We start from the raw sequence: 13,546 nt of genomic DNA on the forward strand, positions 1-13,546 counted from the left end.
ATAGTAGATCGCAGAGAAGTGATGCACAACTAAACAAAAATTGAAAATGTTACGGATTGATAGATAAAAATTTGAAAATGTATTATTATGGTGAATAGAAATTTTCACTCCCAGTTATGGCTGGGTTAAATTTATCAAACCTACTCTGAGAAAAAAAAAAAAAAAAAAAAAAAAAAAAGTCTGCTAAAATCATGGGTATTATTTCTAAAGGCCCCCCCTTTTTTTTTTTTTTTTTTTTTTTTTTTTTTTCCTTTCATCGACATGTGGACGTGGACATGTGGCCAAACACACCTACGTAGTATGGGACTCCCTACAGATCCCGCAAACGACCCAACAAAAAAGAGGCACCATTAACGTAGTACGTTGTAGCTAAAGTAGGCAACGCCATTAATAGTGAAGGGAGGAGAATAATTCCCAGTCGAATGAGCATTTTACATGCTTAGAGAGAGGTGGATATTCTCCTCCTGTATTAGTTTTGCTTTCTAAAAGGGGGAATTACACCGATGGAACTCGCCCCTTTTTTTCATCGTTCAAGTAGCCATAACAGGTAATAACATTGTACAGGTGGTACTTTCTACCAATTTGGGAATGTTTGTACGCTGCATGTCCAACAAATGATCCCATAGAGAGAAGGTCGTTATTTTTGTTCTCCACTACATGTGGATATTTCAACTGGGTTTCCTCCCCTCATGGTAAGTTTAAAGCAGACCCTGGAAGGATCTACATATGTCGTGTTCCCAACGCAAAAGTGGATAGAAAATGGGTGTGTGGGGGGTACACACTTATCACTTGTGATGGAAATGCCAATCGCAAATATCTCTCCTCACCATGTTGATACGCGTTCCTCTTAAATGTTAAAAAAAAAAAAAAAAAAAAAAAAAAGAGCAAAAGAAGGTACTCCAAAGTAAGGAGTGCAAAGTGGCTATATTCACAACGTAGTAGCATAACCCTCCCTTTGGCGATGGATATGTGAACTACTGCAGGTTAACAATTTGGGGGCGTAAAGACCTTTCCTTTCCCACCTCCCCCCACACACACCCCTGAGGGGACATTGTATCATCGACACAATTTTGTGGAGAAACCCAGGGGAGGAAAATTACATGGACATGCCACCATCAATTACGAACACATTTCCGTTAATATATGCGGCAATATCGGAGGCAAGAAAAGCTACTAAATTAGCTACCTGTACAGACAGTAAAAAGGGGGTGGAGGAAATTGGTGGGCATTATACGCGTCTATGTATATATTATGTATAATATATATTGATATGTGCATGTGCGTGGGCGCGAAACTTCTTAGGGGGATGACCCTGTGTAAGGCTGACTCACCTCTTCCGGTGTCCCCATCCGCCCAGTGGGGATATGCGCAATGATCTCCTTCTGAAGGGGGATGAAGAGAGAAGAAGATGAAGTGGGGATGGAGAAAAAAAAGGGGGAGAGGACATTACTGTCGTGCACTGATCTGCCATCCCTCCTCTATCCGTTACTTACCTTTATCTGGTCGTTGATTTTATCAGTCATGTCACTAGCAATAAAACCGGGGGCAACCGCATTTACTGTTATATTCCTTGAAGCCAGTTCTCTGGATAAACTTTTTGTGAACCCAATGACCCCAGCCTTGGAAGACGCGTAGTTAAGTTGGCCTGGGTTTCCTGTAAGACCAACTATGCTAGACATGTTAATAATACGACCATAACGATTGCTAACCATCCGTTTAACAATTGGTTGTGTTACATAGAACAGAGAATCTAAATTCGTCTTTAGGACATCTTCCCACTCTTCGCTACTCATACGAAGAGATATATTATCCCTGGTAATTCCTGCGTTGTTCACAAGAATATCTATGGTTTTGTTTTCTTCCAACACTCTGTTAATCAACTCTGTTACTTGATGCTTGTCTGCTAAGTCCACGGCATACCCTGAAGACTGGCAACCCATCGATTTGAGTTCGTCCACGATATTATCACAGGATTTCTGAGCGAGAAGGGGAGAAAAAAAAAAAAAAAAAAAAAAAAAAAGGTTCATCATTTGATTGAACGAAGAGATCGCACATGGCACAATTATTCAGACATTAAAATGTCAAATCGGGGAAGTTTATCCATTACGTCCACTTAGCCTACTACCTCCCCCCTGTTACGACTTTTACTCCTCACGAACCTGGGTTCGACTGATGCACAACACGGTGGACACCGAACGGGCCAGTGTTTTGGCGATGCTCCTTCCAATTCCTCTCCCCGCGCCTGTAACGAGTGCTACGCGGTTCTTCCCACAGTGGTAGTAGTTTCTTTCCTTATCGGGTGTCGCGTGAAGTGCAACATTCCTGGGTGCACACCGTTGGGGGACCATCTAAAAAGAAGGGGCAAGCGAAAGGGGTGAAAAGGAAAAAAGTAATAAAGTGCAGAAGTGACGATGTGCAGACTCCCCCCATGGTTACCTGCGCACTTCCCTGTGCATGCATCAGCTTGTATCCCCTCAGTAGGCTCAGAAGAAGGGAGAACAGGAAGTAACAATGTAGAGTCATCATTTTAATGCGCAAAAAAAAAAAAAAAAAAAAAAAAAAAGGAGAATACGTCAGAACAAGATGTGGATGAATTTTTTAATCATTCTATTATCAGTTGCAATCTTGATTTAGTTTTATTATTATTATTATTTTTTTTTTTTCATCCCTGTGGGAAGAACAATTCTTGTTCACTTGGCTTACCACGATGTGATTTTCCACAAAGTGTATAACTGATTGCACATGCGGAATGCCGTGCCTTTTCTCGTATTACTTTTGTTTCATGGAATGAATCGTCGTGCACCCACATTACTATGTTCGAAGATTCTACACAATTATCTCTGCTTCGTCTTGCTTCGTTTGTATTAATTGTTGGGGGAATAATCAACAGGGCGGCATGTTCCATCAATTTTTTTTTTTTTTTTTTTTTATTCATAAATTTTTTTTTTAAATTGTGGCAAAAAAAGCCATTCTATTTTTTTTTTTTTTTTTTTTTTTTTTTGTGTACTTTTGAAAGGACGATTTAAAAAAAATTGATGGGGGTGATGATGTCAGAAAAGATGGGGGATTCCCGCACAAAACACGAACGGAATCATACACTTGTGTATATAGAGCGCAGAGAATAGTGAAAAATTGCGCCTCTACAAACAGTTAAGTGATGTGTAGAACTTGTGTGTTACTTTCTCTTGCCCGTTTGAAAAAAAGGGCGTTAATAAGAATGAGGAGCATATTCTGTGCACCGACTTTTCGATCGACGCCCCAGGACATGGCAATCTTTCCATTAAGCTCTTTCTCGAACGACTTCGTTTCGCGGGTGCTTATCAACTCCATGTGCGAATGGACATGCCGGAAAATTAAAAGTTTTTATTATTTTTTTGTAAGCATATAATGGTGTACGCGAAGGTACCACGTATGCACGCGCACACGGGGAGCGTGAAGGAGGAACGAAAAAAAAAAAAAAAAAAAAAGGGATAAATGGGAGAAAGTAAGGCGAGGCGCAAGTAGAAGCGCAAGTGGAAGCGCAAGATACACATAGACATATGCACTGCTGATATAGTGCAGAGGCACATCACGTAGTCAGTCTTGTCACTCCAGGTCGAGCTGAATTCCGTACAGAGAAACGCCCTGTTCCTTGAGCTGCTTGGCTACCTCATCGATGGAATAGAAGGAGGACTTTATTTGGGGTTCTAGCGTCTTTAACTTATTCTCCAAAATTTCTATGGCCATTTCTACAACCTGCTCCGGTGGCATGGAACCAACAGATTCGACTTTAAAATGGAACTTGGTTTCATCATAAATTATTTTTACAACATCTTTATATCCCAATTCGTTGAGAACTTCGATACAACTCTCTGCCATGACGACGGACATATTTTCATTTAACCTTAAAGACATATCCCTATCGTGAGCTTCGGCATTTTTCAAAACGTAGCAATCTTTGTTCAGGCTGTTGGCTAACAATAGTTTGTGTTCAGGCGATAGAGAATTGATTAAGTGATGTTTGATGGAAACCTTGTGGTCGATTCTGTAGGATACATTTGCAGGTATCCACTTGGCATGCATTTTTCCAATTCCTTTTGTGGCTATTAACTTCATATGTAACGTTTGATTTTTAGACAGTGTAACAATTGGAATGGCATTGCTCTGTGCCATTTTATTATTTCTATCTTCAAATGGCACCGGCATTGGCACATTTGGTTCGTGCTCCACAGACTCGATGTCATAATGCGTTACGTCTATTTTGCTAACGTTGTTGCACTTCACCTGAATCAAATACTGAATGGTGCATTTGGAGCATGTCTCCTTACATTTACATTTTTCTCTGAACTCAAAATTTTTAACATTTCTACTATCAATTGGTATTAACCCTAATCTGTGCGCTAGGAATTCATCATGGAAAGGGCTTGTGTTTTCGTACACATTCACAACATCGATGGCAAGCGTTGGGATTTCCGACAACATGATCCTTCGCAGCGCATTCGCCATGCCCGTGTTACTATTGTGTAGCACGAATGTCATTTCGTCCTTTGTCAACTTGGTGATTTCGACTTCGTGCCGCTTTGCGGCATCTTTCGCTACGTGCGCGTTCATCGTGCCAAGGGGAGGTGGAACATGGTATCACACAACGGTAGCAGAGCGACAGTGAAACAGACGCGGCGTGACGAAGATACCGTATGCGCCGCTGACCTCCCAATTCTTTCCTTCTGCCAAGTGGCTTCCCACCCCTTTGCTACACGTGTTGCCTCTTTACTGTGGCGCTTTCTGCAGCGCCTCCCCCCAATGCCGGGGTTTTGGAGAAAAAAAAAAAAAAAAAAAATCAAGCCAAATCAAATTAAATCAAATAAAAGTAAAGCTAGCCAATTCAAAACAAACCAAACCAAGCTAATTAAAATATTATATAAAATAATAGGAGGAGCGAAGAGATTACTATAAAAATAACCTCGGGGACCACCCAGCGTTGACTGTCACTTAGAATCAACCCCGGTTGTTAGCAAAATTTCGAAGCGGCACTCCTCCGCATTTTAAGCAGTCACACGAGATAGGGGAAGCACCACTTTTTTTTTTTTTTTTTTTTTTTTTTTTTTTTTGCGCGACTCATCCGACCACGTATCGCACGTAGTGCTGTGTTGGGGGAGTTGTGGAGAACCGCCCACGGAAATGTCACAAAAATGGGCAGCAAAAAAAAGGCAGCAAAAAAAAGGCAGCAAAAAAAAGGCAGCAAAAAAAAGGCAGCAAAAAAAAGGCAGCAAAAAAAAGGCAGCAAAAAAAAGGCAGCAAAAAAAAGGCAGCAAAAAAAAGGCAGCAAAAAAAAGGCAGCAAAAAAAAGGCAGCAAAAAAAGGCAGCAAAAATAGGCAGCAAAAAAAAGGCAGCAAAAATAGGCAGCAAAAAAAAGGCAGCAAAAATAGGCAGCAAAAAAAAGGCAGCAAAAAAAAGGCAGCAAAAAAAAGGCAGCAAAATGAGTACCAATGAATGGAGCGTAAACTTCGCACAAACAAGTGGGCAGAATAGTATGGTCGCAAAAATGGGGAGCCTCTCCCCCTGGCCGCTACCTCATAATTAAGAAAGCACAATGGTGGAAGCTTACCGCGGCTCACAGGAAAGGGGGCGCATTTGAAGTTCTCGCACTTACGGGGGAGAGACCAATGCACATGGAAAAGTAGCACGCAAAAATGCACCAGTTTGTGCACCCTTTTAACACAGAAATAAAGATACAGAGGGGACATATAGGGATAACAGCGTCACCATAGGGTTCCCCCTTCGGCAAAACGTGGGCGTCACGACCGAATGAGCCTAAAGGAGTCGTAATGTACGGGGCTGGTGTAGGCCAGAAACACGCACTTCTTGTACTCCCCCTGGGTTCGATGCTTAGACTCGTATTTCAAATGCCAGTTATCCTCAGTGGAAGTGATAATATAAACAACGCAATCGAAGGCATCTGCTGTGGCCTTGATACATAACTCATCCCCCCAGTAGCCATTCTGAGACATTTTTTCTGTGTACTCCTGAAAGGTGCCTTCTTCAAAATAAATGGAAAACTCATCCTTACATTTTAGCATATGCTCCACGCACCTTTTTCGTACATACATATGATACTTTTGTTCGTTGAATAAATTACATGAAATGGATCGAAACAGACAGTTACCATCTCCAGGAATTTTAATTAGTTCACAATCAACTGCCAAGAGTCTCTTCTCCAAAATTGTTCGTCCAGATTTGTAATTTGTTTTATTTATTATTTTGTTTCTTTTTAAAAAGGAAATTCTTCTGTCGAAGGTACTGTATCGTTTCATTTCTTCTGCACGCTTTAGCTTCTGCATATCTGTCAGCACAGATGCTAAGCTTTTTATGTTCATATTCATACTCAGCCTTGTTTCCATTTGCTCGTCTCGCTGGAGACTCTCGGAGATCCGCAAACTGCTCTCCATGTATCGGCACCGTAGGTCCCTCAGTTTCCCTCTGCAACAGAGCTCCATGGTGGGGAGGAAATAACAGGGAGGGGGTGGCTGCACAGGCTGTCTGGCCTTATCACGATTCGTTCTCCTATCGTCACAGTGGTGGCGCGGTGGTGTGGTTGCTCGTACAAGCATATGTGATCCACCGGAAACTCCCCCCTCTAACCTAAGCAGCACAAACATGCATCCCCTCCTCCCCCCGCTAGCACCTTTTTTTTTTTTTTTTTTTTTTTTTTTTTTACCACATAACGAAAAATTGACTCACGTGCCTATTCAACCGGTTGGCGCAATTCACACAGAGGGGTCACTCCCATTCGGGAAATCAAAATGCATTAACACAATATACATATATACATATATATATATAAAATATAAAATGGAAAAACGTGTACTTCAATAGGGACACATGATGTAAATTCCTTGCCTGTGTGGAATAGCTGCAAATTGGAAGAAAGGGCCACTCAGAGGGAATTTTCCGCACCATGGCGTTAAGCAATGTTGAGAGCTGTTGATCGGCGCCTAGATGGGTCGAGAGGTGCCTTTTTTTTTTTTTTTTTTTTTTTTTTTTTAACTCCGCTTTGCCTGCACTTTGCTGGGGGAGGGAGTTGCTTCTTCCCGGTTTGTGCCGCGTTTTTCTGTGCAACGCTTTTTTGTACTGCTTTTCAGCGCGCCAATTTTGAACTTCATCGCCCGTTGCGTACCTTCCCGAAAAACCTTTAGATGACTCCCCCAATTGAAACTCCTCTTTAAGAAGCGGTTTAGAATTCCCACTCACCGTGGTTACGGTGGGCCCGGTTTACATACGATCGTCGATCCTGTTTCCGGTTCAGCCAATGATAGTGACCCTGAAGGGGACGCTTCTGATTGGTATGCTTATTTGTAGCTCTACTTTCCCCTTTTGCATGCTCCTTGCGCCGAGCTCTCAAGACAGGATTGAAGCCTTTTACGCTGCGTGAAGGGGTTGGTCGTGGAGGGGTGTGGTGATGGTAAAGGGCACTAAGAACCTTTTAAGAAAACACAACAATGTTATAACTCATTCTACATGCACTGCTTCATGAGCAAAACCACCATGTCAGCCAAGCTGCTTAAGAAGGGGGAGTGGTATTTAGGTGTCCGATCAGGAAGGAGAACGTGCCAACCAACATTATACAGATAAAGGGTGGGCACTGAAGGGGACGAGAGCATAATCGTCATCATATCGTTGATAGAAAACGGTTATATGATTTGCTGCCTGTAAGGTTTGTCAAAAGGCCTTTGCATCCCCCTTTTTTAGGAAAAATGATCAGGCGGTCAAGCAGGCTCCTTTTGCAGGGGTCCATTTTCTGCGCCTGTGCATTGTTCCTTGCCTGGAAGACCAGGCATGCTACCCTCTTTCAAAAAGTTACAAATATCGTAAGAAGATGCCTCCGATTGAAAAGTCAAAGGGACATTGAGACAAACGAACAAATTAGGAACAACGTGAAGATCTACTTTGGCAGCCAAGGAGGAACGGCAGAACAGTTTTCCAAAGAACTGAGCGAAAACCTAAGAGATATTTTCAATATAAAAGCAGAGGTGATCGACTTGGAATATTTCAACAAGGATGAAATATCAAAATTTGGTGTGCGCATATTCATCGTAGCTACTTATGGAGATGGAGAACCCACAGACAATGCATGTGCCTTTTTTAAGTGGCTCAAAAATCTGAATGATGACAATGAATATTTTAGAAACACCATATATTCCATTATGGGATTAGGAAGCAAACAATATAAGCATTTTAACAAAGTTGCAAAAAAGCTAGCCAACTATCTCACCAAATTTAAGGCAACACAGATTAGCGAAAATGTGTTTGGGGATGATGATGATAATATTTATCAGGATTTTGAAATTTGGAAAAGGGAATTTTTTAAAGAACTTGTCAAAATGTTACATATGAAGGAGGATATTATTCCAGTGCAATTTTTTTCAGAAAATGTGGTCGAGTTGGTGGACTGGACAACTCTTCCAGAAATAAATCTGCGTATTCGATACGGAGAAGAAGCGACAGACGAAGGTGCGTTACCACATGGGATGGAACAAGCACATCCTGGTAAAACGGAAACAATAATTTTGCCTCACCAAACGACAGACATAACCGGTAAGTTCTACTTTAATCATCACACGGGAAGGGTCATGTCGAATGAGAACCTGTTGAAACATGTGAACCATACTTCTGATGATGATAAGGTCAATCGTATAGTTATCTCTGTGGAGAAAGTCTCCTTCAAAGCAGCTGACACGTTGGTTGTGTTGGCGAAAAACCCAAATGAAATCATCTCCTGGTGGTTGAAGCGGTTAAGGATAGACGATACAGATAGGAAGAAGAGATTTACCTTTGTGTCTAAGGATACAACAGAGAATCGATCCCAAGAATCTCAGGAGAACGGTTCGAATTTGAATACCTTACAAAGTAGTATTCTTCAGGAAAACACCCCTGTATGTGTCCCCTTCCCCACGCCATGCACCGTGGAAGATGCACTGGCATACTACTGTGACTTGACGACCATACCGAGGGTAAACATTTTAAAGAAGTTCAAGTGCTTCATCAAAGATGTGGAGGAACTCAAAATGTTTAATTATATCCTTTCCAATAAACAGAGAAGTACGTTTTTCAACATTTGCAAAGAGTCAGACATGACGTTGATTGAATTTGTCGACATATTCATGCCAAAAGCTGAGTTCGAATTAACCCCATTTTTGCAACTAATTCCAAGGAATGTTCCAAAAAGTTACACCATTTCTTCATCCCCCAAGGAAGGGGAAGATACGATCTCTTTAACCGTTAAGAAAAAACAGTACCCTATTCATTCCCTTCGTAAGGCTCTGAAAGAGTTTAAAAATAACGATATGCTTCCTCCAATAAGTGAGCAGAAATTACGAGAACTTTGCAGCAGACGATGGTTTAAAGGTTCGTCCTCCTTTTATCTAACGGAAGAATTAACCCCACATGATAGCGTAAAATTTAATTTAAAATCTTCAAAATTTTGTTTGCCCCCCTATTTGGAATCGACTAATATTATCATGGTCGCCACTGGAACGGGCATTGCGCCCTTCAAAGCGTTCATAACGGAATTTAAACATTTTGACCAAACGTGTGTGTATAATGGAGTAGCTAAGAAGGCCAAGCGAATCCTCTTCTTCGGATGCAGAAAGAGAGAAATAGACTTCCTCTACGAAAGGGAAATTTCAGAAGCTGTGGAAGGGAAGCATATCGATGAAGTGTTCCTTGCTTTCTCAAGAGATCAACATGAAAAGGTTTATGTGCAGGATTTAATTCTGGAAAGGAAGGATCTTGTCTGGAGTTTGATACAAAAGGGAGCCTACATCTACGTATGTGGAAATAACAACATGAGCAAAGATGTGAACAAAACGATTAACAGCTTGCCGATGCATTACAAACAAAACAATAAGAAATTTACCAAAAGCTTGAAGAAGGCCGGGAGGTATGTGGAAGAAATGTGGTGAAACAAGCACGACGGAATTTGTATATCCAGTTTTGGAGACTCTTCGCCAGGAAATGGGATTCCCTTTTTAATGATGGTAATGTGTCATCTTAATGGGACTAGCAGTGAATGTTTTTTTTGGTTGACCAATGTCTATTTTAGGTAGCAGAGCTGAGTGTTACCGGCTTTTTTTTTTTTTTTTTTGTGGTCCACTTTGACTAGCTAGATCAGGGAATATATATTTTTTTTTTTTTTTTTTTTTTTTTTTTTCTCTAGTTGTCTGTCCATTTGGCTAACTAGGTCAGGTAGAATTGTTCTTTTTTTTTTTTTTTTTTTCCTAGTCAGATTGCTCTTTTGGCTAGCTGAGTCTTTCGATATTTTATATTATATTTTTTTTTTTATACTAGCGCCATTGTCTATTTGCCTAGCTGAGTGATATAATATTTTCCCTTTTTTGCACACACCTTAAAGAGCAATTCTGCACATTTGTCTTTCCCCCTCCAAAGAAGAACTAATTTGGACGTCTCTCCCAGACGCTGAATTAAAATATATTTCGTTCTCTTTAATTTTGCAAGGTAAATCGCACTAGTGGATACATGTGGATGAGTTCATACGTATCGGTCTAATTCGGTTACGCTGAAATTGTTCCTTTGAGAACTCGTAGTGATTCGTTCCGATATCTGCACACCTTTTAGTATAGACCTCCTTTTTCCATGAGCCGGTTGATTCCCTTAAGAAAGCGTTTCAACTTTTAAATTATATTTTTTCCCTTTTAATGGGTTAACTTCCGCCTTTTCAAAAAATTCGAAATGGGCAAAGGCAAAGCGAAAATTACCACCTTGCTGACACTACACACATTTGTTTTTGTCCACAACGTCCACATAACCGTTTAACCCCCTGTAAAAAAATGGCCTTTCGAAGGGGAGCATTCATACTGGCCATATACTTAGGGATAGTGAGGAACGTGCTTTACGACTTGTTAACTCAGAGTGTATGTAGTAAGCACCAGAGAGCTAGACCCCACGTTTGCGCCTCAGATGTAGAGGAGGGGAAAGTGGGCCCTAACAAAAGGTTGTCAAAAAAGAACAGCGACATTCTTCATTTTTTGCAACAAAAGCAGGTACTACATAGTGGGGGATTAGAAGGAGGAGGGAGAAAAAATCCTCTGGAAGATAGTTCAACCGATGGGAAAAGCACAAGTCGGGTTCGCAGCATCAACTTCCATGAGGTGGAGGAGTATAATAGTGACTCCACACCTGGTGAACGCGATTGTAAAACTAATCCTGAAGGTTGTCGAAACAGTAAGGTGAAAAACTTCGTGAATCTAATGAAAGGAATTGGGATGATGAACACGGAAAAGAAAGAAGATAACATGGAAGGTGAAAAAAATATTTACAATGATGAACACAATACAGTAGTTATATATGACGGAGTGGACGAGAAAAAGGATTTATATAATAAGTACAAAGAAGAAAGAGAAGATGGTATGTCTACAGTGGTCATACAAGGAACAGAGTACCTAGGGGTGGGTTACGATTTCATTTTTGGAAACCCAATTGGTGATCCTTTCCTGAAGGTAGATCCTGGGTACCGAGATTCTATCATCAAATTGACTTACCCTAAGTCAGATTTTGATTATCCTGACACTTACGTGAATATAAACCCAAATGGTTCATACGTGCGAAATGAAATTTCTTGTAATAGATCAGAAAATGAAAGCGAAATAAGTACAATGAGTGAGTACACAAAGGAGCTCTCCGTTGATGCGTCTATAGGGGCTTCTTACGGGTTCTTTGGTTCCTTCTCCGCATCTACAGGATATACGAGTGTATCTAACACGATATCGAAGAAGAAATTTCGTTTGTTCATGTTGAAAAGCTACTGCTTCAAGTACATGGCGTCTTTGTCTCAGTACTCGCAGTGGAAGCTGAGCGATCCGTTCGTAAGGGCAATATCGTTACTACCTTCTTACTTCAATTCGCTTCAGCATGACGGGACTTACTGCACCGCGCAAGAGTTCCGAGATAATCGAAAAACGGAAAAGTGCGGCAAAAGTGTAGAGGCGTGGATGTACTTTTTTAAAAACTTCGGAACCCATGTTTCGACCCTCATCCATTTGGGGGGAAAAATAACACAGCAAATAAAGATATCAAAAAATGAATACAAGGCGATGAGTGAAAAGGGTATATCGGTATCTGTGAGTGCTTCAGCCGGATTCGGCCTATTCAAGGCTAAGGCCTCAACAAGCACTAATACGAACGAGGCAAGTAATGAAGAGAACACTAACTCCAGTATGGAAAAAGAAACGGTTATCATAGGGGGAGACACGATATATGATCCGAACAATCCCAAGAATTTTGAAAAATGGGCAAAGAGTATAAAAGACAATCCGATGCCAATAAAGGGGGAGTATGAGCCTTTGTCCAGAATTTTACCAATTAGGTTAACGACGGTGTACGACGAAGCGCTACAATTTTACATCTCTGTGAATGTCCCATTGAACCTGGGCCAGATAACAGATGACGAGATGAGGGGGTACAATGTGAAGGAGCAACTGATGAAATCGCGCAAGGTGTTTGCAAGTGGAACTGGGTTGGTGGTCCTCGAATGTGAAGAGAAGAAAAATTTTATTTTAGGCTTTTCGCTGTCAGTGCCTAACGACTTCACTGTGTTGAAAGATTTTTATATTAATACATGTGATGAGGATTCAGACAAATGCTACTCCAAGATGAGCGATAATGCGTACAACTACCTATTCGCCATGTGTAATGAAGAAATGATACCTTTCCTTGAGCAGAAGGTAAAATCAGGCACTGGTTTATTAACCCTCGAGTGCTCCGAGAAAAATCAAGTTATTTTATTTGGCTTTGGAATAAGTGTGCTAAATTCGAATGACCCCATATCGATTTCTATATACCCGTGCAAGTATGGGAAGTCATCTTGCTCGATGCAAGGGCCAACGGACCAGTCTGCTGTCGGTCTATGGGTGGTGTGCGGTCACGAGGAGTCTCAAAATTCCAAGTTCTCTATGAACGTGCGGAAAATGGCGAAAGAAAACGTGTCCGGGAAGAAGAAGAAACATATAGAAATATGCCCGCAACAGGTTTTATTCAACCTCATTTTTGAGTTTACGCGAACTCCCCTGAACAAACGCAATGGCCAATGCTTCACCGTGAATGGTGTTTGCCCCAAGAACTTTCACGTATGTTCAGATAAGAAGCACATGAAGGGGTTTAACTACTACTCCGTGTCGGTTTATTAGACTTTCCGGTGGCCAATAAAGGAAGACCCACTTTTCACAGACCTTTTTCCATGCCCTTTTTTCATGACCTTTTCCTCTTTCCATTGTAAGAGTCGTAGTGGGCCTATACTACAATACGGGCACCCCTATCTATGCGTCCTTTGTAACATTGCAAAGGTGTTGTTTTCTGCTCATTGTTTCCCTCCAAGTGTGCGCCTTTATTTTTTCCCTCTTTCTTTTTCTTTTTTTTTTAAAATATTTGGAAGAAATGATATCAAAATGGGAGAGGCAGAAACGTGCTAAGGAAGAGCTAATCCTTTTCCGTCGGAATTTCATGTCCCCTTCTTCCATGTTTAAAAAAAAAAAAAAAAAAAAAAAAAAAAAAAAC

The 13,546-nt window shown here is 41.0% G+C and overlaps 5 protein-coding genes across 5 annotated transcripts; 2 read left to right on the top strand and 3 right to left on the bottom strand.

Annotated features, from left to right (window-relative positions):
• Positions 1-1,096: 1,096 nt before the first annotated feature.
• Positions 1,097-2,526, bottom strand: PKNH_0720900 (3-oxoacyl-[acyl-carrier-protein] reductase, putative; the record flags this gene model as incomplete). The annotated part of the gene is made up of 5 exons (XM_002258464.1): positions 1,097-1,186; positions 1,332-1,382; positions 1,494-1,976; positions 2,160-2,348; positions 2,437-2,526. The coding sequence occupies 5 exons, from the start codon at positions 2,524-2,526 to the stop codon at positions 1,097-1,099; spliced, it is 903 nt and encodes a 300-aa protein (XP_002258500.1).
• Positions 2,527-3,585: 1,059 nt separating this feature from the next.
• On the bottom strand, positions 3,586-4,590 carry PKNH_0721000 (DNA-directed RNA polymerase II subunit RPB3, putative; the record flags this gene model as incomplete). Its single annotated transcript, XM_002258465.1, has 1 exon — positions 3,586-4,590. The coding sequence occupies one exon, from the start codon at positions 4,588-4,590 to the stop codon at positions 3,586-3,588; it is 1,005 nt and encodes a 334-aa protein (XP_002258501.1).
• A 1,185-nt stretch (positions 4,591-5,775) lies between these two features.
• PKNH_0721100 (OTU domain-containing protein, putative) lies at positions 5,776-6,474 on the bottom strand (the record flags this gene model as incomplete). Its single annotated transcript, XM_002258466.1, has 1 exon — positions 5,776-6,474. The coding sequence occupies one exon, from the start codon at positions 6,472-6,474 to the stop codon at positions 5,776-5,778; it is 699 nt and encodes a 232-aa protein (XP_002258502.1).
• A 1,257-nt stretch (positions 6,475-7,731) lies between these two features.
• PKNH_0721200 (nitric oxide synthase, putative) lies at positions 7,732-9,939 on the top strand (the record flags this gene model as incomplete). The annotated part of the gene is made up of 1 exon (XM_002258467.1): positions 7,732-9,939. The coding sequence occupies one exon, from the start codon at positions 7,732-7,734 to the stop codon at positions 9,937-9,939; it is 2,208 nt and encodes a 735-aa protein (XP_002258503.1).
• Positions 9,940-10,824: 885 nt separating this feature from the next.
• PKNH_0721300 (membrane attack ookinete protein, putative) lies at positions 10,825-13,179 on the top strand (the record flags this gene model as incomplete). Its single annotated transcript, XM_002258468.1, has 1 exon — positions 10,825-13,179. One exon carries the CDS (start codon positions 10,825-10,827, stop codon positions 13,177-13,179), a length of 2,355 nt encoding a protein of 784 aa, XP_002258504.1.
• Positions 13,180-13,546: the final 367 nt, after the last annotated feature.

This window comes from Plasmodium knowlesi (genome assembly GCF_000006355.2).
Source record: "Plasmodium knowlesi strain H genome assembly, chromosome: 7".
NCBI classification, from domain to species: domain Eukaryota; phylum Apicomplexa; class Aconoidasida; order Haemosporida; family Plasmodiidae; genus Plasmodium; species Plasmodium knowlesi.